The 26423-nt window shown below is 40.3% G+C and overlaps 1 protein-coding gene across 17 annotated transcripts in view; it reads right to left on the bottom strand.

The window, feature by feature from the left end:
- The window catches only part of ANKRD6 (ankyrin repeat domain 6), a 224114-nt gene that overhangs the window by 66072 nt on the left and 131619 nt on the right, over positions 1-26423 (bottom strand). For 12 of the 17 annotated variants that reach the window (XM_033936181.1, XM_033936183.1, XM_033936175.1 and 9 more), the window contains one exon: positions 4200-4298. The exons of 2 other annotated variants lie outside the window; for them this stretch is intronic. In XM_033936181.1, coding sequence (XP_033792072.1) covers positions 4200-4298 — 99 coding nt within the window. Of the gene's footprint in view, positions 1-4199; positions 4299-19905; positions 20204-26423 lie in introns of all 17 variants that reach the window. 3 more of the 17 variants (XM_033936186.1, XM_033936184.1, XM_033936185.1) reach the window with 2 other exon arrangements.

The raw sequence follows: 26423 nt of genomic DNA, 5'->3' as shown, positions 1-26423 counted from the left end.
AGAAAAACTGATTTATGTCTCTCTGTGGAGGGCATTTCAGGTAGTGGGTGTAGAAGATTCCTCCACTAGCCTTTTACCCTCATGAATGATTAGACGCTCTCAAGCTTGTATGGTTGTTGTACGATTGATGAATGTATGGGGGGGATGCGTGGTGTGTTTAGAGTGCTTTTTTGTCCTTTTTGGTGTAGCATCTCTGAAAATTGAGTTTTCCTTACTAATATTGGGTATTGTTATTGATTCATCTCTTGTATTTAAGGATCAGCTAAATTCTCTTGTTACAAAGTGTTTCTTTAGCCTCCGTATTCTGAGAAGAGTGAGAGCGCTCTTTTATCAGCAACACTTCTCTGTATTGGTTCAGTCAATTATCTTGTCAAGGTTGGATTACTGCAACTCAATGTACCTGGGTCTCTCAAAGGTCAGTCTGCAGAGACTTCAATTGATACAGAGTACTGTTGCCAAGCTCATTTTTGGTAAGAGTAAATTCGATCATGTAACTCCATTGCTCAAGGAATTACATTGACTTCCAGTGGACCTTAGAGCTTAATTTAAGTGCTTTTGTATTGCATTTAAAATTCTCTTTGGCATTTTTATTACTTTGGTTCCTTTAGATTGGAATGTACACAGATCTCATCTCGCTAGGAGTTCAAATAAATTAAAACTTACATTTCCTTCCTTTAGGGGTAAAAACAGAACTTTGAAGAGATTCAGCCACTCTTTCATTTTCAAATTAACTGAGCTCTGGAATAAGTTACCGCTTTCACTTAGAAGTCTAGGCCCCTTCGTTTTATTTCAGAAAACTCTGAAAACTTTCTTGTTTACTAAACACTTTTGAAACTAAGCCATTCTAGATTACATTCTTCTTCTATATTTATGCTATACTTACATTATTGTAAACCGAGTCAAGCACCTTTTTGGCTGAAGACCCGGTCTATAAAATTAAGTTTTAGTTTAGTTTTAGCATGATGGAGAGTATGATTGATTGCGTGGGGATTCGCTTTAGATTTCTGGAAAATGTTATTGCAGCTTCTTGTATAATCCTGGGGGGGAGGGTTGTTTTTCTCCTTCAGTGACATCGGGGATCACTTCTGGTTACTGGGAGCAGGGCACCTACTTCTCATTTTATACTTTTACTTGCTTATGTCAGGCTGCTATATTCGCTCTGTTATCAGCCTGGGAAATGCCATGTTTTTCTGCATTTCTTTTCTGTATTGACTGCATTTCTATAAAAAAAAAAAAAAAGAAAGAAATATGGGGTAAAGCTACTCTATTGTCCTACAAAAATTTTATTAATCGACGAGGAGCATAAAATGATACCAAACTCGAAAGATCTGGAGGTTGCAGTTCAAAAAAAGCTTTAAGAGCTAGCATTATATTACATTGTCATTGCTATACCGCATTACCTTCCAGTTCTATGCGGTTTACAACTCAAAGAAGCTGGGACACTCTCAGGAATTACAATGCACTATTATTCGATATAGATCATCATTTATAAGAATATGTCAATTAAGTACGTTTTCAAGAGCTTTCTGAAATGTGTACAGGATGCTGCACTAACAATCTTAAATTTAATCCTATATTCTATCAGCAACCAATGAAATTTTAAATATAAATGTAAGTAATGTAATATAAATATAAAGGAGTGCTTGATCCCTAATATGTAAATTACCTAGTAGCCGAATAGCCGTATGCTGTAAAATTTGTAAACATAAATTGTCCTGCTGTTATCCCTGCATAAACTAAATTACCATAATCCAATTTTGATAAAACAAAAGCATGCATTAAAGAATCCTCATTCAAAAAATTCCAAATAGCTCTAATTTGTTTTGATGCTCCAAATCCTCTCCCAATCACTATAGAAACTTGATCTTCAGATTTTAAATGACAATCAAACATTATCCCTATCTATCTAAAACTGTTTACCAATCTTACATGATGTTGATCTAATACGAGGTGCTACCCAAAAGTTTGGGGAATTCAATTGTAAAAAAATAAAAAAAAATAAAAAAAATTTGCTTACTGAAACTCCTAGTTTCCACCATTTCCTTCAAAGTAGTTCCCTTGACAATGTATACAGCAATCCCAGCGTTTTTCCCACGAGTCCATGCATCTATGGAAGTCATCTTGGGTTTATACATTACTACCTATGTTTTAATTATATGTTTAGTTGTATTGTACATCGCCTAGTAATTTAAAATAGGCGATTCATTAAGTATACTTGAAACTTGAAACTTGAGTGCAATTCTGCCTGGATCTCTTCAATCGTGTTAAAAACAGCACCCTTTTAGTCATAATTTCATTTTGGGGAATAGGAAAAAATCACAAGGGGCAAAGTCAGGCGAATAGGGACAGTGCGTAATCACTGTAATGTTTCTGGAAGCCAGGAATTAAGATCCGAACAGACAGACGATAAGCCTTCTGTTCACCGGTTAGCAGTCTTAGCACAAATTTCACAGAAATGCGTCTCCATGTTCAATTCGTCTGACAAAATTCATTGAACTGTCCCATATGACTGTCCTACTATCTCACAAACATCGTGGATAGTTTGCCTATGATCTGCAAGGATAATCTCACTTTGCTATGGTTTCCGGTGTTGTGCTTGTTGACAGTCATTCGGAATGGTCATTGTCGTGGACATATGTTTGTCCGTCCTTGAAGTGTTTGTACCAAAGAAAGGTTTTGCTTTGGCGCATGGCATTATCTCCAAAGGCTTCCTGGAGCATATGATGGGTTTCTTCAGTAGTTTTTTTACGTTTTAAACAAAATTTGATACAGATTCTTTGCTTCAATAAAATCCATCATATCGAAATCCACCGAGTCACTAAAACACAACCTTATGAAAATCGCACAGAACAAAACAACGCGACCGCTCAGCTGCACGCCTGTTGGCACACTGATTCACAAAGCATACTGCTAAGACACCTCTAGCGGGGGAAGAGCATACTATATCCAGTTCGTGTGCGCTGTTCACATCCCCTGAACTTTTGGGTAGCACCTCGTATGTCCAACTGTGGTGACTCTTGTCACCTGTAATACAACGGGTGACTGTCTTAGACACATTTAATACAAGTTTATTGTCATTTAGCCAACAGTCAATCTCCTTTAAACTATCTTGTAAAGGATCCAAATCCAACGTAAGGGGAGAAAGTCTATAAACAATTAGAATATCGTCAGCATAAATATATGTACTTAATCCAGCTTTTTGAAATTTGTCTATCCAAGGGAGTGTTCTCAGTTATATATAATGTTTTTATAGAGAGTTAAGCAGTGATAACTCACATTGCTCTATATTGCATTTTGTAACAATGTTGATGCTTTGAAATCTATTGGGGTCTTTCCAGGCAGACAACTAGGTAAAATTAATGAAATGAAATAGTATATCCTAAGTTTTATCTCACCACAGCAATAGTCTACAGAGGGGATATGGCACTAAATTCAAATATTCCACAGTTAGCTGAGGTCTAAATACAAAAGATATCAACTGGGCTTATGAAGAGGGACTATCCACCCCATCTAGCAGGTACTGTATATACGCAAATATAAACCTAAATTTCTGAGCCAAAAAAATGGTCCAAAAATGAGGTTATCGATTTATATTCGAGTCCATGAATCTGTGCCCCCTGCCTGGACCCATTGCAGGCCTTCCCCAGGCCTGCCTTAAGCCCTGGTAGTTCAGTAGTAAGCCGGAACATGAATGATCCCTCCTTCATCCTGTCCTGGCAGGCTCTGTACCACCCCACCTCATGGACCTCTACAGCCTACCTTGAAAGCCCTGGTGGCCCAGCAGTGAACCGGGGCAGGAGCAATCTTCCTACGCTCCTGGCCCATACAGAAACGCTACTGAAAATAGCTGCTGCGAGTTCCTGCAGCAACCTCATGAGACCGCAGGACCACCAGGGCTTTCAAGGTAAGCTATAGAGGTGTATGGGTGGGTCAGAGTCAGCCGGGTCAGGATGCGGGAGGTATCGCTTCTGACTAGGGTCACTGCTGGACTACCAGGACTTAAGGCAAGCCTGGGGGGAGGCAATGGGCATCAGGGGAGGTAGGGGAGGGGGCTGGATGCAAAGTCTGGCAGGGCACTTGAATACAGCTCTTGGGTTTATATTCGAGTTAACCTTTTTCCCCCTTATTAAGAGGGGGGAAAGGTTACCTCGGTTTATATTCGAGTATATACAGTACCCAGCTACATTTTGCCAGTTTACCTTATCCTGTCGATCCAAAGCACAGCCCTCGTGAATGAGTGCTGCTAAGATCTCGGTGTTCCCCACAATAGCAGCTCGATGCAGTGCCGTCTGGTCGCCCTATAAGATGAAATGGCAAGTTAGTGACTTCAGCAACATCTGTGCCTGCAGCTAGACACTAAAGAGACATTGGCACAGCAGGCAGAATGGGGATTTCAAGATCTGTCATTTAGAAAACCCCAAAATAAGTTATCACTGTGGGCTACTGTCGAGATGTGTTATTTTAACGTTAACAACAAGATCCTAGATGTACAGGAGATTTCAAGTGCAAATGTTTATCAATTAGTAACTTCACAACCAGAATCCTCTTGTATACAGAAAATCTGTGTTGAGATTTCTATTCTTATGTCACCATAGGACCCCTGAGGAAAGCTAAATATTGCTGAAACACGGCCCGTGTGAGGTCATAAGAACATAAGAATTGCTGCTTCTGGGTCAGACTAGTAGTCCGTCGTGCCCAGCAGTCCGCTCACGCGGCGGCCCTCTGATCAAAGACCAGCGCCTTAACTCTACCTCGGGTATTGATACCTGTTGGAGGGGGTGTGGACAGAAGGGAATGTTTTTCCATGTGGTGGAGCTGCCCTAGGCTTCGGGTATTTTGGGTGCAAGTGTTTTGCTATGTGGGAAAGCTCTTTCAGATCCCTTTAGTGGAGAAGGCGAAGATTGCATTATTGAGGGTTACAACGGGGGGGGGAGGGGAGGTAGATGATACTCAAGATAGACTGGCTCGCCTGGAGAAGCCCTACTGCACCCACATTGACCTTGATGAGGGAGAAATTGGGATGGGTGTGTGAGAGGTATATGCTCTCTGCTTTGTTAACGCTGTGACCAGGCGAAGCCAAGCTGAGCTCAGCACGTGACCTAACCCAATGCACACAAACCTCGGCCGAGCGGATTTGCAAGGTTCTTTTGGTAGCTTGGCATTGGTATAATAAAGAGTTTCAACAACAATGGTGCAGTTTCTTGGTACAGTTTATTGTTCACAAATCATAAACAAACTTCCAGATGGGATTTTCAGGTTTGTATCCCCTTGTATCATTTCAGCATTCAGACAACAAAACAATTTTCAGTTCCAAGCCCTCAATATCAGAACAGAAAAAAAAAAAAATCTTGTCCACACTGCAAACTTTTCTTTTACCAGGCACAACTCCTCTTGGGATTTACTTAGCAGCCCAAGGAAGGGATCCTCTCATAACATAACATAACATTGTGCTTATTGACCGCATAACCAGAAGTTCAACGCGGTTTACAAAAAGTTATAAAAGTAAACATGTTACATGAAATAAGATGATTCGTTAAACAGTTAGAAAAAAGATAGGTCTTCAATTGTTTTCTAAAATGGCAAAAATATTAGGAATTCGTTGTCATGAAGAGCTGCCTGAGATGCCAAAGTATGATTCAGAAATTTCTTACTTCTGCAACCCTGGACAGATGGAAAATTAAACAAAGGATGAGTTCTTCTACTGTGTCTGTATGATGCTAAAGAAAATCTATTGACTAAGTAAGAAGGAGCTGTACCATAAACATCCTAATTTAAACAATACCCAGGCCTCCATTGGCAGCCAATGCAATTCGCAAAAAAAGGGTGTAACATGATCAAATTTCTTCAGGCCATAAATCATTCTGACTGCGGTATTCTGTATTATTGTAAGTCTTGCTAATTGTTTCTTGGTGACTGTCAGATAGATAATATTAAAATAATCGAGAAGACTCCGTAACGATTGAACCAGTAATCTAAAAGCAGTAAATTCAAAATAAGATCCAATTTCCATAATGTGAAGTGGCATTTACGCACATGTACGCACATGAAGTTCCCTTAAAAATGGCTGCCTGGTGGCTTGGAAGGGTTCCACAAAATGTCAGCTGTACATTGATCTGGTGTACAATGCATTTCAGCCAGCCCCCTTTACCCTGACGATATTAACATATCTCTTCCATGCTAGGCAAAACTGTTTCCTCTACCTCCATATCACAAGTAAGGTCATCACCAGCCATCTCACTATCTTGCTCAAACACAGAATCACCTTTCTCAATAGCCTCTTCCTCACCAACCTCTGCCTGGGCTTGTTGCCATGAGAGGGACTGTGACTTTCTGGTTCTCTGTGCTTGCAATCTGTGGCTTGCAGCCTGCTAACTGGCTTTGGCTTGCTGGGTCTGGAGCAGGTGTGCATTCTGAGGTTGGCCCTGGAACTCTTTCTTTTTTTCATTAAAGGGAGCTGATTAGTCCTCCCTGCAGGTGTGTTAGGGTAGCTTGCTCTCAGAGAACTTCTCACCTGGCCTAAACCAGTTTGAGCCTGTTTGGGTATGGTTAGTATTCCATTCCTGCTCTTTCCTTTCTCTTGCCCTATGCCTGCTGGGAGATGTAGTCTTTCCATCTGTTTTCCCACAACTGGCTTAGGTAAAACTAAACCAGATTTGTCTGCTTTAGGAAGTTTCATTGCTGGAAGGCTTGGCTTGTAAGCATTCCTAGGGGCTGCTTTGGGACACTCCTTAGCAGGCTTAGGAATACTTTCAAAGGTTTTAACCTGATTTCCCTCTTCTGGCAAGGCTTACTTGCTAGGAACAGGGGCCGCCCTGTGACAACGCGGAGATAGCAACAATATCTCAATATTTGGGGCTGATATCTGGAAGTGGAGGGAAGGAAAACGGTTTGAATGCTGATGGGATTGTATATTGTACTGCCTCATCTTGTTCATTTCTCATTTTTCTTAGCTGTATAACAGTATTGTGCATTTTTTTTATTTTTGGGGGGTAAAGCTGTTGGAGGATACAACATTTTTGCTGTTACTGGGGGGGATTGTTAAGGTAGTTTTTTTAACAAATTTTTGTCCAGCAGTATGTTGGAAGTTGGGGAGGTTGGGGAGTGGGGGTGACCACTGGATTTTTTTTGGGGGGGAGGGTTCTGTATTGTTTATGTATGATGAAGTGATGTTTTTGTTATCTGCTCTTTATTATAAAGAATTATTTTAAAAAAAGGAATTATCAGGAAAGATATGGAAAACAAAGAAGATAATGTTAGAAAGTCTATGTATCACGCCATGGTGTAGTTGTACCTTGAATACTGTATTTGGTTCTGGTTGCCGCATCTCAAAAAAGATGAAGCAGAATTAGAAAAAGGTACAGAGAAGAGCGACAAAAATTATAAAAGGGATGGGATGACTTCACGTTGCAGAAAGGCTAAAGCAGTTAGGGGTCTTCAACCTAGAGTACAGAGAGAGAGCTCAGAGGAGATACAATAAAGGTCGATAAAACATTGAGGGCCAGATTCTCAAAACTAGCCATGCTTTTAATGATGGTCGATAAACTTGTTCCAGCCAGTTTAGCATGCCATTATTTTACCACCCGATTTATCAGAATGGCTTACCGTGGTCTTTTCTGAGCTTCCTAGCAGCCTCCGACTCTGCCATGCAAATGTAATACAATGAGGTCATTGCTATTAAAATGTTAATAAAATGGCCTCATTTATATTTAAATGAGCACGCCGGGTGATTCTCTAAACAAAGTGACGACTTTTTAATGGCCCAAAATTACTGGCTGGTCCGGGGGTATCTGAACTATGAAAAGCACGTCTTGGGCGTATATTTCTAGCTATGGTGCATAATAAAAATGTTAACACACACACATAAAATATAGCAATATAGGGCTCCTTTTACTAAGATGCGCTAGCGTTTTTAGCACGCACTACATTGTCGCACACGCTAACTCCGCGCTACGCACCAAAAACTAATGCCAGCCCAATGGTGGCGTTAGCATCCAGCGCGCAGCAATGCAGCACGCACTAAAACTGCTAGCGCACCTTAGTAAAAGGACCCCATAGTGACGGGAAAAAAAATCTCAAAAGTAGTCTCCATGTATTAGAGGCGTATCTTATATGAGCTGATGATTGCATCTCCCCTCCCTTCCCCTTCATCCAATAGCGCTGGCACACCTATGATTGACACAATGACGTAGAATTGCTGGTAGTTCTCTGCCCCTCCTATCCACCCATGCCTCTTTCTGTGGACTATTCTGCACATGTGCCAATCACTACCGCCAGCAACCATCTCATGTAAATTTGGCAGACCTCCAAGATCCTCATTTGCATGCACGGTTCTTCAAGAATGACTCGTCTTTTTTGAATCATTAGATTTACGGCCACTACAGCGACCTGTCGGATTTATCAGTGATATTAGAGAATCTGGCCCCTGTGAATCGCTTGTTCACTCTTTCCAAAAATAGTAGGACTAGGGGCATGAAACGAAGCTATTAAGGGTTAGATTTAAAACAAACTGTAGGAAATATTTCTTCACTCAACATGTAATTAAGCTCTGGAATTCTTTGCCAGAGAATGTTGCAAAAGCAGTTAGCTTAGAAGGGTTTTAAAAAGGTTTGGATAACTTCCTAAAAGAAAAGTTCATAAGCCATTATTAAAATGGACTTGGGGAAATCCATGGCTTATTCCTAGAATAAGCAAAATAAAATCTGTTTTACTCTTTGGAATCTTGCCAGGTACCTGTGACCTGGGTTGGCCACTGTTGGAAACAGGATTCTGGGCTTGATGGTCCTTTGGTCAGTCCCAATAAAGAAACTCTTTATGTTCTTATGTTACAGTCATTTAAAAACAGACCTCATGAGGTTGTCTAGTCCAGCTCCTGCCTTCAAGCAAGTTTTACTCTAACTGCATCATGGGTTCTCAACCCAATCCTCAAGATATACCTAGAGCAGTGGTTCCCAACCCTGTCCTGGAGGAACACCAGGCCAATTGGGTTTTCAGGCTAGCCCTAATGAATATGCATGAAGCAAATTTGCATGCCTATTACTTCCATCATATGCAAATCTCTCTCATGCATATTCATTAGGGCTAGCCTGAAAACCCAATTGGCCTGGTGTTCCTCCAGGACAGGGTTGGGAATCACTGACCTAGAGGATATTCAGGATTAATATAAATGAGGTCATGTGCATGCACCACCTTCATTGTATGCAAATCTGCCTTGTACCTGTTCATTCTAGGTATCCTGAAAAAGCCGACTGACTAGGGTGTGTCAAAGACTGGGTTGAGAACCAAAGTCCTAGATACAAGGGAGTGCTGAAATGTTCTCAGCCCATCCAACTTCCTAAATTCTGAGGGTTATTTTGCCACTGTAGCTGAAAAGAGTGTTATTTTATTTTGCAAAGTACCAATTTGCAGAATCATACGGTTATGTTTTGACATTGTTTCAGATCATTGGTTGAACCATGTCAACGAAAAGTATGGAACACCGAGCCATCATGAAGTTCCTATTCCTGCAAAACAAAACTTCAAAGGAAATCCAAGAATGTATGATGCAAACAAACACTGAGTGACCAATGCACATCATACTCCACAGTGAAGAAGTGGTGTGCAAACTTTCAGCATGGAGATTTCAAGTTAGTGTCAATTCCTGAAATTGTTGACCGTTTCCATGATCTGATTTTGGCAGATCAGTAAATATTGGCTAAAATAATTGCTGAGACACTACAGATATCCAGGGAATGTGTTGTATATTCCACGAGCAGCTGAGTATGCAGAAACTGTCAGCCAAGCAGGTGTCCAAATGTTTGAATGCTGATGAGAAATGATGTTGAGTGGAGAATTCCAAGTTTTGCAGCATTTTCAGCGAACTGGTGCCAACCTTTTGGAACGACTAGTTACTGTTGATGAAACATTGTTACATCTCTATGATCCTGAGAGAAAATAACAGTCCATGCAATGGTGGCACTCAGGTTTTCCAAGGCCAAGGAAATTCAAGGCCCAAAAGTCAGCAGGAAAAGTCGGTGTTTTCAGTTCAGGAAGGTGTTGTAATGACTATCTTCCAAGGGGGCCAAACAGTTAATGCAGAATACTACTGGAACTTGCTGTGCCGATTAAAGGAGGCACCGAGAGAAAAAAGGAGAGGGAGGCTATGGAAAGGAGTTTTCTTTTTGCAAGACAATGCACATGTTCATAAGACTGGCAAAATGATGGATGTTTTGACACAGTTGGGGTTGAAAGGGTGACAATTTTTGAGTGATTTGGAGCTGAGTGCAGCAGCGGAGCAGTTATTTCTGTGACCAGACATCAGAGTAATTTTTGGAAGGGTTGCAGAAACTTCAGACACGATGGCGAATATGAAGGGTGAATATGTGGAAGAACTTGTAAGTTTCATGGCTCTACATCATTCCCTTCTTGTCTGGGCTGAGAACTTTTCAGTAAACCCCTCATAGATTTTGTTTATCTTAAAAACCTGCAGTGGTGATTTCACCATCTCCTTATGCAACTTGTTCCAATGCTTGAGTACTCTTAAAGGTTTTTAAAAGCTTCCTCTTAATCTCTATCCTCATCCCCAGCTGCCATTTGAGCACATTTATTCTGTGTCCTTCCCGCAACAGAGATGGACAAAATCTAATCATAATATACTTTTTAAAAAATTCCTTCCAACTCCCCCACTCCAGCTCTCATTCTATGTATTTGTGTGAAGATATTTCTCAACTCACCCCCTAGCCTTCTCATCTACACATACACAGTATCTAAGATTCAGCTTTAATAAGCCATAGAAGTGCTATTGGCCTTTGAACTCATCAAGAACATTAATGCTGCCAAGCAGCCGTTGAGGCAATATTTTCTTTTCGCAATAGAGGTGGAAGCGATAATTTATTAGTACAATTTCTGTCTGAGACAAGTAACACTGCAGAAAGACTGGCTCCAGCACCGGCACTCTCATCTTCACCTTTGCTAACAATTAATTTGCTTCTGATTGATGGTAGCTCAAAGAGGCAAAACAGAATCTGTCTAGGATGTTTGCTTTTAGTTTTATTTTCATGGTTCCAGTGGTTTGGCTCCAGTTCAACTGGAACTAGTACTGGGATCTGGTAGTGTGAGCTTTTATCTGCTACTACCTGGAGATTATCCTCCCTCCCTACACTCCCCCTAATCAAAGACCCTTTCGTACCCATCTTTGAATCAAATCTGTGTTTCTCTCATAGACCATCTACGTATTCAAAGAATCTCACGCTCATACATTCTCCAAAATCTCTCTCTCTCACACGCAATCAATGCATCTCATGTTAACATGCACATACCAAATCAAAGCATCTCACAGCAATATAGTTGTACATAAACAGACATACCCAATTCAAGCCTCACAGACACAAGTTAACCCTGCATTATCCAGTTAGCATGTTCTAATCTGAATGATTTAACTGGATGTGTGAATGCTCACTCTCTGCTCAAAACATGCCCGCCAAAAAATAATTTGTAAAATAGAAATTGGTAACATGCAGGTAGCAAACGCCAAAAGGAAAACCATTGCAAAATACTTTCACGCATTTCTGTAGTACTCTGTTAGTGGGCAGTAACCACACATAAAGTCTTATTACCCTTTACTAAGAGGGTCCCTATCATGGTACATGGACTTGTCATGCCACTGGGGCTTATGTGTATCTCAGCATCTTAAGGTTGTGAGTTCAATTCCCACTGAAGCAACTTGTGACTCTGGGCAAGTCACTTAACACTTTGTTGCCCCAGGTAGAAAATAAAGCAAAATATATAAACAAGTTTGATTGTAACCAGACAGAAAAAAGCGGTTTATCAAGTCCCATCACCCCACCCTATCCCAATAGACCTTATTGGGCACTACGGCCTGGATTCTCGAACTGGCATGGATATCGGTGGTCACCGATCATATGTCAATCACACATCAGCGCCGGTTTCGGAACTGCGCTGACATAAAAGACAGGCACAGGCCATGTCTACTTTGTTGTTCAACAACTTAAATCACCTACATAAGCACAATTCCGGTGCCAGTATGCACCTCAAGTCTTGGTTAAAAACGCCGTGTGGATGGTGTATTTAATGGCGATATGGGCGCCTAGAAAATCGGCACTGGTTTGAGAATCCGGGCCTAAGTGCCACGTGACCCTCAGGTGTACAATAGGGCATGCGGCATTTAACACACTAAGCTTTATTAAAAGGGTCTCAAAGTCCTGAAACTGTGCTGGAAACTGAAATCTGATAATGGGAAACTTTCTGCAGTTTCTATAAAAGTATGAGGGATGAAGTATAGTGAAAAATACAGGCAAAGCTCTGGGTTAAAGATTACTGCAACACACAAACACACGAATTAAAGGGGATCCCAACGAGCATTAAACTGGATAGCCAAAGAACAGAGAAGGGAGATGATGCAGTGATGCAGTGGTTAAAGCACCCTGAGGCTGTGAATGCTCCTTGTGATCCTGGGTAAGTCATTTAATCCCTCCATTGCCCCAGGTAAATTAGATAGATTGGGAGTCCACCGGGAGAGACAGGGAAAAATGCTTGAGTACCTGAATAAATTCATGTAAACCATTCTGAGTTCCCGGTATAGAAAATTTAATGAATGAATGAATAAATAAATAATAAAATTTCCAGAGGGATAAATTTAGTCCAACAATGATTCTTCTTTATAATAAAGTGACAAGCGAGGTTAATAAAAAGTCACTCAAAAAAGAAGTAGCCATGGACACGATAAGAGCTATGTTTGGGCAAAAGCGCCTTCTTCAGAAATCCATGAATAGCATTTGGTGTCCTTCCAAAAAAAAATGCTATAGTCAAATTGGTATCAGAATTGTAATTGCTTTTCAGCAACTCTGGAGATACAAGCTCTTTTTATCATTTGTTACACATTGCTTCTCATCTTTCTGATTCTCGCACCGATATCCCTGGAATTTTGAAGCTAATTTGTCATAGCGTTTTTTTGAAAGGACACCACATGTTTATGATCACCTGAAGAAAGCACTTTCGCCGAAACACAGCCCATGTTGCATCCATAGCTACTTATCCTGTGAAACTTTATGGGATTTGTTACTTTGCTTCTCATGTTATACTACAGGAGAATCAGTGTTGAACTACTTAATTCATCCATCTGCTCTTTGAACTTCCAACTAAAGATTACTGCTGCAAATATAAGAGCAAGGCCAACAGATAGGGACATAGTAACACTTTGTTGGAAAAATTTAAGAAGGAACAGATTTATTGCTACATCAGTGTCTCTCAAACTTGTTTTTAGCTATGGCACACTAAACGAAGCAAATGTTTTTCACAGCACATTATAATTGAAATTATAAAATTGTAAAACCAATAAAAAATTAAATTTGAGAGTTACTTATTTAACGTTCTTTAAGCTATGTATGGGTATTTGTAACAACGGTGAACCTAAATAGTATAGAGAGAAGCCCGCAGAGGACCCACGGAACGAGCAAGACTGTCGTCGTTCCTCAGGGACTGGAAACAACATTGAGTCCCGACGTCAGGGTGCCGCCCTCGCAGCCTCAAACTAGCAGTTCTCCAAGGGGTATGGAAACCCCGGAAGTCAGGGCTTTACCTTCCCCTGAGAGCCTGCTGTTAGGAGCTCACATTAATATGAGCTCTATTGAAGAATCTGGGAGAAATTCAACGTTGGAGAGGCCAGTAAGTCTACAGGGACAGCAACAAGAAACACAACAGAATGGTGAGCACTATGACACTACTGTTTCTTTAACTTCTCTGGAAAAACCTTCAGGGGTAACCCTGGATTCATTATGGGATCTTATGGCCGGCCTAGTGAAGACCATAAGCCCAAAACGTCAGCAAATTGATGGGAAATTGCTTCAACATACTACTGAACTGAAAGAATTGAAAAATGAAATGACTGCTTCTAATTCTTCTGTTCAGAAGCTTGAACAGGAAATTAAGTCATCCAGGCAATTACAGGAAACTTTAATGAAAATAACATCAGTCTCAGGAGAAAGATGGAAAACTTGGAAAATAACTCCAGATACAATAATTTAAGGTTAATTAATTTCCCTAGGTTAACGTTGGTAACACCTAGGGAAATGTTTAAGAGATATCTCCTTGAAGTTTTGGGGTCTCCGAAGATTCGATACCCCCTTTATCACGAGTTTATTATCTCAATACCCCCTTTATCACGAGTTTATTATCTACCTAATAAGAATCAATCTCCAAAAAGGTCTCTGGACCAAGGACTATTGAATGTATTGGAGTTACTGGAGAAATCTGACAAAGAGGCAGCAGAACCAAGTACTTTGATTATATCAGTAGCTCTCTCTATTGACAAAGTTTGGTTGTTAAAATTATTCTTTAAAAATAGGCAGAAAGAATTTATGGGTTTCAGAATACAGATATTCCCTGATCTATCACGGGAGACCCAAAAGCGTCGCCGTGAATTTCTTATGTTAAAGCCAGGTGTTGTATCTTTAGGTGCTACTTTTTACTTGTAAGTGTATAGTGCAACACCGTACAGTTAAATATGTTTTCTTTGAGCCTACTCAACTGACTTCCTTCTTGGCATTATCCCGTTTGAAGGCAGAAAAATCTTAAGCCCTAATTATAGATTAACTCCTGCACTCAGCCCTAAAGCCATTTTCATGCATAAGAATATACATTATGTTCAATTCTTTTCTTTTTGTTCTCACTATAAGAAATACTTTGGATCCTATAATTTGAGGACTTGAGCATATTAGCTATAAATTATCCTTATGTTATTGTATTATTTTCTTGCTGAATTCTTATTTGCTAATCTTGCTTTCTATACAAGTTATCCTTGGTTGTTTGATTTGAAAATCAATAAATATATTAAATTAAAAAAACTAGATAGTATAGAATTGGTAATCAATGCAATGGATGTGCTCGTTTTTGAATGCAATTAACTCAAACCGCGGCTCAATAGTTGATAAGTAAACATACATTTCATCATCCACCATCTGCAGTTCTCTTTTTTTTTTTTTTTTTTAAATTTCTGTAAGAGCTGAAAATCCACATTCACAAAGATAAGAAGATCCAAACGGTAACAAAGCCTTGATTGACTTGTTGCTCAAGTTAGGATAACTACTGCATTAAAAAAAACTAAAATTACTTGCCGTTAGGTTTCAAGAACCAATCACGTCAAAGAATGATGCTTGTCTGGGCAGTTGTATCTTTACACACAGAGATGCTCATAACATGTTGTCAAGCAATGGATTGGTTTGGTATTGGTTCCGGATTTATACAAATGATTCAAACCTTGTATAGTTCCCCTTCTGCAAGATTATATATTAATAATACTTTTTCTGAACGTTTCTGTCTGGAGAGGGGAGTTAGACTAGGGTGTCCATTATGTAATGTAATGTAATGTAATTTATTTCTTATATACCGCTACATCCGTTAGGTTCTAAGCGGTTTGAAGAAAATATACATTAAGATTATAAATGAGAAGTAAGAAGGTACTTAAAAAATTCCCTTACTGTCCCGAAGGCTCACAATCTAACTAAAGTACCTGGAAATTAATAAAGAAGAGAAAATAAAGATGGTTGAAAAAAGAAAAATTCTATGTGAACTTATAGGATGGAAATTAAACTGACAGTGAAGAACTGTATGAAAAATACATATGGAATGCAGTTAGAGAGGGTAGGTTACAATCTATTGATGGTATTTGTTTAATTGGAAGGTGTTAAGGTGGGTAATTTGGGGAAGGTTATCTGAAGGTAGGTGAATCTTCTGGAGGTAAAAGAGGAGGGGTTAAGATATTTGGATGAATTTTTTGAAAAGCAGGGTTTTGATTTCTTTTCTGAATGTTTTGAAGTTGTCTGATATTGTCATAAGATTAGAGATGGAATGGTTGATTTTTGCTGCTTGTGTTGCCAGAAGGTTGTCAAACATTTTCTTGCGTTGTGTGCCTTTGAGTGGGGGGAAGGCGAAAGGGTTCGAGGTTCTTCTGTGTCTTTGAGGTGGAGATTTGGTTTAAGCGGTTGTTTAGATAAGAGGGGGAAGAGCCGTGTAATGCTTTGAATATCAGGCAGTGGAATTTGAATTGGATTCGTGCTTGTATGGGTAGCCAGTGAGAGTCTAAGAAGGCAGTTGTTATGTGATCATATTTTTTGAGTGAGTAGATCAATCTGAGGGCGGTGTTTTGTATGGTCTGGAGTTGTTTTATCATAGTGGCTGGACAAGGAAGATATAGGGAGTTGCAATAATCTAGCAGACCTAAGACTAGGGATTGGATGATTAGTCTAAATTGTGCTTGGTCAAAGAATTTTCTGATTTTACGGAGATTTCTCATGGTTAGAAAAGCTTTCTGGGTTGTTTTGTTGATCTGGGGCTGCATTGTGCAACATCTGTCTATCGTAACTCCTAGGAGTTTTAGTTCGGGTTGTATTGGGTATTTGGTATTTTTGATTTTCAGTTCAGTGATGGTAGGAGTTTGGGCTTTTTCGAGCAAAAGGAATTTTGTTTTTTCAGAATTTAGTTTTAGTTTGTGATCCATCATCCATTTTTCTACTGTGTCTAAGGTTGTTTCTAGCTTTGTTGTGGTGGTGGTCTCTGATGGGTCGAAGGGGAGGATTATGGTGATGTCATCAGCATAGCTGAAAGATGTGACATCTAGGGTATCTAAAGTGGCTCCTAGGGAGGAGATAAAGAGGTTGAAGAGCGTAGGTGAGAGAGGTGATCCTTGTGGAACTCCACAGGGATTTGTCCATTTACTTTTTGATATTGTTCTTCGCTATTCAACAGGCAAAGGAGATTCAGGGTATTCCTTATGCAGGTCAGGAATATAAAGTCTCTGCGTATGCAGATGATATTTTGCTTCATTTGAGGAATCCTGAAACTACCAATCCACATTTACTAGATTTGATTGATAGATTTGGGAAATTTTCAGGATATAAAATAAATTGGAGAAAATCAGAGGTTCTTTCGCTAAATGTATATTGTCCAAAAGGATTATTTGATTCATTCCCCTTTCTTTGGAAGAAAGAGGGTATAAAATACTTAGGAATTTGGATTTATAAAACACTGGAAGAAATGATGAAAGTAAATGAAAAGTCTTTATTGCTAAAGGTCACAGAAATGTGTGAACAATGGAACCCATTACATTTGTCTTGGTGGGGGAAGAGTCCAAACGGTTAAGATGATGATTTTGCCTATGGCTTGCTACCAAATGAGTATGTTGCCAGTTTATTTTCAGGGGTCCTTTTACAAGAAATTAAAAAGTATTCGTACTATATTTATTTGGCTGGGGAGAGCTGTGAGAATTGCTTTAGTATCTTTACAAAAATCAATTGCGGCCGGGCGGGGGGGTAAATTTTCTCAATTTTTATAGGTACCATCAAGCCTATATAATGTATTGGATCCTTCCCAAGCTCATGGAAAATCTTCCAGACTGGTTATGGTTGGAATGGCAACTCCTGTCTCCATTGAGATTGTGTCACATTTTGAGTATCAAGTTATCTAGGTTGTATAAGGACAATAGAATTTTATTAGACACGTGGCAGACATTAAAATTTATTAATAATTTAACACCTATTCCGATTCATAAATCCACATGGCTGAACTCCAAGATTCAAATTGGCGGGTTTAAGATCATCTGGAAGCATTGGATGAAGGCGGGCATACGTACTCTGGATGATGTAGTATCAGGTGGAAAGCTGCTTGACTTTTCACGACTGCAACAAACATTTGGTATTGATAAGTCTCAAAATTATAGGTGGTTGCAGTTGAAGCAAGCCATTCAGAAGGGGTTCCCTGATTGGCAAAATCTTAAAAATCAGTATAATTTGCCGGTCCTATGCTTCCAGACAGATATCCTGGGGCATCAGGCCACTCAGTGGTACAAATTAATATCTGAATTTTTGAATAAGAAACTAAAGACTGGTCTTCGTGACATTTGGAGCATTGAGATAAAGCAGCAGATTTCTGCGTCTCAATGGCCACAAATTTGCTAGGGTCCACCTTGGGGGTCAGCACTCAAGAAAAATATCCGGGTCTCACGTGCACAATACGCTGAAACCTTCCACTCAATTTGCGGCAGTGGTCAAAAAATATCAAAGATGCTAGGAATTATTAAAAAGAGATGGTAAACAAAACTAAGATTGTTATAATGTCTCTATATTTCTCAATGGTGCAACCTCACCTGGAGTATTGCGTTCAGTTCTGGTCTCCTTATCTCAAGAAAGATATAGCAGCACTAGAAAAGGTTCAAAGAAGAGCGACCAAGATAATAAAGGGGATGGAACTCCTCTCATATGAGGAAAGACTAAAAAGGTTAGGACTCTTCAGTTTGGAAAAGAGACGGCTGAGGGGGAGATATGACGTAAGCCTACAAAATCCTGAGTGGAGTAGAACAAGTGGTTCGATTTTTTACTGCATGAAGATTTTCAAAGACTAGGGGACACTTGAAGTTACAGGGAAATACTTTTAAAACCAATAGGAGGCAATATTTTTCACTCGGAGAATAGTTAAGCTCTGGAATACACTTGCCAGAGAATGTGATAAGAGCAGTTTATATATCTGGTTTTAAAAAAGGTTTGGACAAGTTCCTGGAGGAAAAGTCCATAGTCTGCTGTTGAGATAAACATGAGGGAAGCCACTGCTTGCCCTGGATCGGTGGCATAGAATGCTGCTACTATATGGGTTTTTGCCAAGTACTTGTGACTTGGATTGGCCTCTGTGAAGACGGGATACTGGGCTAGATGGACCATTTGTCTAATCCAGTAAGGCCATTATGTTCTTATCCATTGGCATGCACTTCCACTGTATTCATATTGATCTTATGCATATTCATTTGAGAAATCCTGAAAACCCAATCCTGCGAGGGCTGAGGTTGACACCCCTGATAAAAAATAATGACCCATGTTTGTTAAAATGTTCAAAATGAGATTGGATATGATAACATTTGGAATACAAAAAGTTCTGTGAGTTTTGTGACCTGCTTAGATTTGAAACGCTGGTCTTCAAAGATGCCATACTGAGGCACAGACCTGATCAGCTCTGTCCCACATAACATTGGACCTATGTGAAAGACCAAAACAGAAGAACTAGAGACAGGAAGTAGTTATTAGTTAAAAATGTAATTTGTCTAAGTTGTTTACTATCCTATATATTATTGGTGTGCTTTTTATTTTGTTTTAACATTGTAATCCGCCTAGGTCCTTAGATGGTACAGGCAGGATATCAAATTAATAAATAATAATCAGTACTGGTTTAGGCTGGGCTATGTCTAAGGAAGGCACTGAACTAATAAAACTTCACTCGAATAACTAGAGGTAGGGTCAGAAGTAGAAGTTGCTTGGTTTGACCCCTCATCAAACCAAAACAATATTCTGCTGCCTCTGTTCCAGGATAAAAAGGGGGGGGGGGGCATTCTTTCACTGGGAAAGAAAACAGACTAGTTTCTATTTTTGTCTTCCCTCAGAGCAGCATGGGAAAATCAGCCAGAAACAACCCAACAAGATCAAGTACAATGGACTTTTGTTCTCTTTTCAGCCTAGCCTAGTATATTCCCCTATTGGACATGCCTCTTCCAGTATATTCATCTTGACCTGGTTTTAAGAACATAAAAATAGCCTTACTGGGTCAGACCAATGGTCCATCAAGCCCAGTAGCTCGTTCTCACAGTGGCCAATCCAGGTCCCTAGTACCTGGCCAAAACCGAAAGAGTAGCAACATCCCATGCTACAATTTTTCAGAAACTTAGAGACCCATGATGTTTTAGCTTTAGTTTGTTTTCCAAATAAAGTAGGCAGAAAACTAAAAAATAAAATAAAGCTACTTGTGGAATGGTAATGACTCCCTCACCATGCAACCATGCAGTGAATTGGAAACTCTCTCGTGCCAGACATATCAAATAATTCACATGACAGGGGAAACTCAAGGCGGAACACACGAACAACAGAGATATCTAACCTCCTTCTCTCTTTCTGGTCTTCTCTGCTCCTTCCTAGCCCTTGTCCACTCATTTTTCTGCTCTTTTTTGTCCTTGACGCCTTTCCCCAGCGCGACCGACTCCTGGACCATTTCTGAGGTCCGCGCTGTGTGAATGCTCATCAATTGTTCAGGGTTTCCATAAGAGTCAGTAGATTTGGTGAGTACGAGCAAAGTATTAGCTCCCATCATGATGGCGTTCTACAGAAAGTGCTTCTGCCGGCTGAAATTCATGGTTCCATTCTAGGCCACTGGAGGTCTTTCTTCATCTAACGCCTATCTTTTGCAAAGTTTTAAATAACAAAACGAGTAGATTAGGAGGTTAGCCATGTAGGCATGCAATGTCAGCATAATCAGGTCCTATGCAACATTTCTTTCTGATTACTTAAATAAAAAAACAGGGCTATAGTTATTTCTTTCAGCTCCCAGAGGACAATTTCCAAATGGAGTTAGACTCATTGGCCTCAGGGGAAACATATAAACTCTGCTACATGTGTATTTTCATAAGCATTGCCATGGTGGGACAGACCAAAGGTCCATCAAGTGCAGTATTCTGTTTCCAACAGTAGCGAATCCAGGTCACAACTACTAAGTAGGATCACAAAAATGTGTAAATAGATTTTATGCTGTTCTCTCAGGGTTTCCGCAGCTGGCATTGTGTTTGTTGCAGGTTTCTGGGTCTCGCTGCATGCGTTTTCACAACTTTGAACAGTTTAGTGTCATCTGTAACTTTAATCACCTCACTCATTGTTCCAATTTCCAGATCATTTATAAATAAGTTAAGTAGCACCGGTTCCAGTACAAATCCCTGCGAAACTCCACTGTTTGCTGTCCTCCATTAAGAAAAATGACCATTTAAACCTACTCTCCATTTTCTATCCGATAACCAATTTCTAATCCACAACTGAACTTTGCCACCTATCCCATGACTCTTTAATTTTCTCAGGAGCCTCTCATGAGGAACTTTGTCAAAAGACGCAGCGAGACCCGAAAACCTGCAATAAGCAGGATTTTTATGCTGCTTATCCCAGGAATAAGCATTGGATTTTCCCTGAATCCACCTTAATAATGATTTATGGAATTTGCTTCCAGAAACTCATCCAAAAGCTAAAGCTAGAGGCTTTTTTACCACATTCTCTGGAAATGAAATTCAGAACTAAATTATGTACTCAGCGAAAAAATATTTTCTCAGATTTGTTTTATATGTACTACTTTGTAGCTTTGTTGCATGCTCCCTAGTACTTGTAGTTTTGGAAAGAGTAAATAAGGGATTCACATCTACCCATTCCACTCCACTCATAATTATCTATCATGTTTCCCCTCTGCTATCTTTTTTCAGGATATGCTGTATGGAAAAAGGCTCACATTGCACACAAGAAATCACATTATTAAAACTAGTTGCAAAGCAGAGTTAGAACATTTCCCCATAAAACATACGTCTAATTCTGGTGTCCTCTCAGTAACAGCAATATAAATCTCTCCACTACCAGTCACATTGTGAAATATAATCTTACAAAATAAAATTATATTATATATATATATTATAACATCAGCATTTCTCTTCCCCCTTCCCTTCCTTGTGGAGCAGCAGCTTGTCTGGCCGGCTGAGTCGATCGTTCCGTTCAAAGCCGCGGGTGGCAGCTCCTCGTGCTATCCACTCCTACATCGGAAGCCTCTCTGAAATCACAACATCAGAGAGGCTTCAAACGCAGGCGTGGATTTCGCGAGGAGCCGCCACCCACGGTTTTGAACGGAACAATCGACTGAGCTGGCCAGACACGCTGCTGCTCCACAAGGAAAGGAAGGGGGAAGAGAAATGCTGCTGCATAGGAAAGGGGGACCCTAGGGAAATGCTGCAGCTGTACAGGGAAAGGGAGAGGGAGGGAAGGGGGAAGAGAAATGCCTCTGCTGCACAGGAAAGGGGGAAGGGAAATGCTGCTGCTGTACAGGGAAAGGAAGAGGGAGGGAAGGGGGAAGAGAAATGCCTCTGCTACACAGGAAAGGGGGAAGGGAAATGCTGCTTCTGTTGCTGCTGCAACCAATTGGGGAAAGAGAGGGATGGAAAGAGAAGGAAGGGAAGGGAGAGGAGAGGAACAAGAGGAGCCAAGTTTATGGGAGGGAGGGAAGGAAAGGAGATACCAGACCATGGAGGGGGAACGAGAGATGCCAGGACATGGGGGGAGGGAAGGAGACAGATGCCAGACCAGGGGAAAGGAAGGAAGGAAGGAGGGAGGGAGAGAAAGGAAGGAAAGAGATGTCAGACCATGGAAATAGGACGGAAGAAGAGAGAGATAGGAAGGGAAGGTAAGACATGGAAACGTAGATTTTGAAAAGAAAGCAGAAAAATTGAATATTAAGTTAATGCCAAAGATGGATGCAAAGCAGAAAGTGAAGACAGAGAGAAAAACAGTCAAAGGACAAGAAGGCCCTGAAAACATAGTTAAAAGCACAGAAAAATAAAGTCATCAGCCAACAAAGGTAGGGAAAATGATTTTATTTTCAATATAGTGATTGAAATGTGTCAGTTTTGAGAAAGAAAAGATATTAAACTTTAAATGTGAGGGCTACAGAAAAAAATAGAGTACTTGGGAGGCCACAGAAAAAAATAGTTAATGTCTTATTAAAGAAATGACAATTTTGCATAAGGTAAAACTTTTTATATAGTTTATATATCTTTCCTTTTAACTGTTAAAGGAAAGTTTTATAAACTATAAAGAGTTTTACCTCATGCAAAATTGTAATTTCTTTAATAAGACATTAACTATTTTTTCTGCGGCCCTCCAAGTACCTACAAATCCAAAATATGGCCCCGCAAAGGGTTTGAGTTTGAGATCACTGCTTTAGATGCAGCAGATGAATCCAGACATAAGTGGGTTGTATCCATCTACCAGCAGGTGGAAAAAAAGTACTGAGTTGAACCCAACCTTATTGGATATACAGCCTCCTGATCACCCATTAGACAAGTGGTCCTATAAAACTCCTCTCCCACACAGCTGATTTTTGATTATCGAATCACTTATCATAAATCAAAAATAAACACTAACTGAAAAAAATAACCCCAAACCCACACATAATCCCGACAATCCGAGACAGGGTGGGACTTCTGCATTCATCTGTTGCATCTAAAGGAAAGAAAATGATTAGGTAAGAACAAAATTTTTCCTTCCTTAAGAACACAAGAATAGCCTTACTGGCTCAGACCAATGGTCCATCAAGCCCAGTAGCCCATCCTCACAGTGGCCAATCTAGGTCACTATTATGTGACAAAGAATAGCAACATTCAATGCTTCTCCCATGCCTTTCTCAGTAACAGGGACAGATTCTTCAAACTTTCGAATAATAAAAGAACAAGAGGGCATTCAGAAAAGTTGAAAGGGGACAGATTCAAAACGAATGCTAGGAAGTTCTTCTTTACCCAACGTGTGGTGGACACCTGGAATGCGCTTCCAGAGAGCGTAATAGGGCAGAGTACGGCACTGGGGTTCAAGAAAGGATTGTACAATTTCCTGCTGGAAAAGGGGATAGAGGGGTATAGATAGAGGATTACCACACAGGCCCTGGACCTGTTGGGCCGCTGCCTGAGCGGACTGCTGGGCATGATGGATCTCAGATCTGACCCAGCAGAGGCATTGCTTATGTTCTTAACAGGCTATGGGCTTTTCCTCCAGGAAATTGTCCAAACCTTTCTTAAAACCAGCTACACTATCCACTCTTACCAAAACCTCTGGCAATGCGTTCCAGAGCTTAACTATTCTCCAAGTGAAAAAATATTTCCTCCTATTGGTTTTAAAAGTATTTCCCTGTAACTTCATCGAATATCCTAGTCTTTGTAATTTTTGACGGAGTGAAAAATCAATCCACTTGTACCCATTCTACAGTACTCCACACAGGATTTTGTAGACATCAATCAGGTCTCCCCCTCAGCCATCTCTTTTCCAAGCTGAAGAGCCCTAACCTTTTTAGTCTTTCCTCATACGAGAGGAGTTCTATCCCCTTATCCTTTTGGTTGCTCTTCTTTGAACCTTTTCTAGTGCCGCTATATCTTTTTTGAGATAAGGAGGCAAGAACTGAATGTAATACTCCAGATAAGGTTGCACCATGGAGTGATACAGAGACATTATAACATTCTTTAGTCTTGTCAATCTTCCATTGTCCCAGGTATATTAAATAGATTGTGAGCCCACTGGGATAGATAGGGAAAATGCTTGAAGTACCTGTAAGATATATGTAAACCACTGAGAACTCTGTAAGATTCAGTGGTATATCAAATTTGAATAAACATAAACATCCTTTTTAAAATAATTCCTAGCATCTTGTTTGCTTTTTTGGCCGCTGCAACACATTGAGCGGAACGTTTCATTGTATTGTCTACAATGACACCCAGATACCTTTTCTTGGGTGCTAACCCCAAGATAAACCCTAGCATCTGGTAACTGCGATTTGGAATACTCTTCCTAATGTGCATCTCTTTGTATTTGTCCACTTTAAATTTCATCTACCACTTGGATGCCCAGTCTTCCAATTTTCTAAGGTCTGCCTGCAATTTTTCACAATCCGCATTTTAACAACTTTGAACAGTTTAGTGTCAACTGTAACTTTACTCACCTCATTCTTAGTTCCAATTTCCAGATCATTTATAAATAAGTTAAATAGCACTAGTCCCAGTACAGATCCCTGCGGCACTCCACTGTTTACTCTCCTCCATTGAGAAAAATGGCTATTTAAGCCTACCCTTTGGTTTTCTATCTGATTACCAATTCCTAATCCACAACTGAACTTTGCCATCTATCCAATGACTCTAATTTTCTCAGGAGCCTCTCATGAGGAACTTTGTCAAAAGCTTTCTGAAAATCTAGATACACTACATCAACCGGCTCACCTCTATCCACTTGTTTATTCACACCTTCAAAGAAGTCAAGCAAATTGGTGAGGCAGTAGCAGATGAATCCAGAGACAAGTGGGATTTAGCAAAACATTCCTTAAGCAGGGAGGGAAGCATTCAATGTCTATGCAAAAGATGAAACCCCAAAGAAAGCGTCTGGATAAGTTAAGCAACGAAGACCGAGTCTCCACCCATTCTGGTGAAAACAGCCCTAAAAGTATAAGGAAGCTGTGTATCAGAAAGCATATAAGCTGAAACAATCTCTTCCCAAATCTCCCATCTGCCAAACTGAGGGAGCTAGAAATCAGTCATTGGGAGTAAAGGGACCGGACTTCTTTCAGAGTAAGTAGCCGGGAAGGGCCCTTAAAATGCCTACTTTTTCTTTTCTTATTTTTTCTTTAATCAGTTTGTTGGAAAGGAGAAATGTACATAAGTAGCAGTGGGAGGGTGGGGTAGGGTAGGGACTCTAAAGATGGCACCGCACAGTCAGAACACCCTTCCGCTCAACTGACCAAAGGCCTGGAGGCCTGTACAGGAGCTAACAAGAGAAGGAGCTGTGAGAAATATATTCATATTCCTACTGGAGACACAGAGTATACTGGTTGGCCAGGAGGATTTAGAACATAAGAACAAAAGAATTGCCACTGCTGAGTCAGACCTGTGGTTCATCATGCCCAGCAGTCCGCTCACGCGGCGGCCCTCTGGTCTAAGACCAGCACCCTAACTGAGACTAGCCCTACCTACCAGCGCACATTCTTGTTCAGCAGAAACTTGTCTAACTTTGTCTTGAATCATTGGAGGGTGTAGTCCTCTATAACAGCCTCTGGGAGAGTGTTCCAGCTTTCTACCACTCTCTGGGTGAAGAAGAACTTCCGTACGTTTGTAAGGCTGAGTTCAACTAAGTACTCTATCTCCACCTACTGGTAGATGGATACAATCCACTTGTTTCTGGATTCAGCATAATACCTGTGCCTGGAGATTGTTTATCATGTTATTATCACAGAGGGTTAATGCTTCAGTTAGATCCAATACACACCACTAAGTCATCATTCTTCATAGAAAACTCTTCTGTAGTAGTTGAATGGGGAGCAGGGATGACTGAAGCGATACAAAATTTATGGGAATATGGCAGTTTCCTTTCACAGTTTTGTGAATATTTATTTTATTTATATACCACTTATATCCTAAGTGGTTTCACATCCAGGTACTTTATCATATTTCCCTATCTGTCCCGGTGGGCTCAAACTCTGTCTAGTGTACCTGGGGATTAAGTGATTTGCCCAGGGTCACAAGGAGCAGTGAGGGATTTGAACCCACAACCTCAGGGTACTGAGGCTGTAGCTCTAACCACTGTGCCACACACTCCCCACACACTGTCTTCATTAGTACTTCTCACATGATTGCAGCCCGGGTAAAATATTGTTCCTTAAAGTCTATGCAGAAATAATGCTGTGTTAGATGTTTTACCGAAAGAACTAATTTGTGCCGACAGTATAATGATGCATTACACATTTGACATGAAACTTGCCATTCGTGGCTGTTAAATGGATATGAAACGGGCGAAGACTGGAATTTCTTTTTAACACGGAGGTCGTTACCAAATGCTGATTGTTAATTT

The sequence above is a fragment of the Geotrypetes seraphini genome, chromosome 3, assembly GCF_902459505.1.
Source record: "Geotrypetes seraphini chromosome 3, aGeoSer1.1, whole genome shotgun sequence".
NCBI classification, from domain to species: domain Eukaryota; kingdom Metazoa; phylum Chordata; class Amphibia; order Gymnophiona; family Dermophiidae; genus Geotrypetes; species Geotrypetes seraphini.
This window is presented reverse-complemented; position numbering and strand designations above follow the sequence as displayed.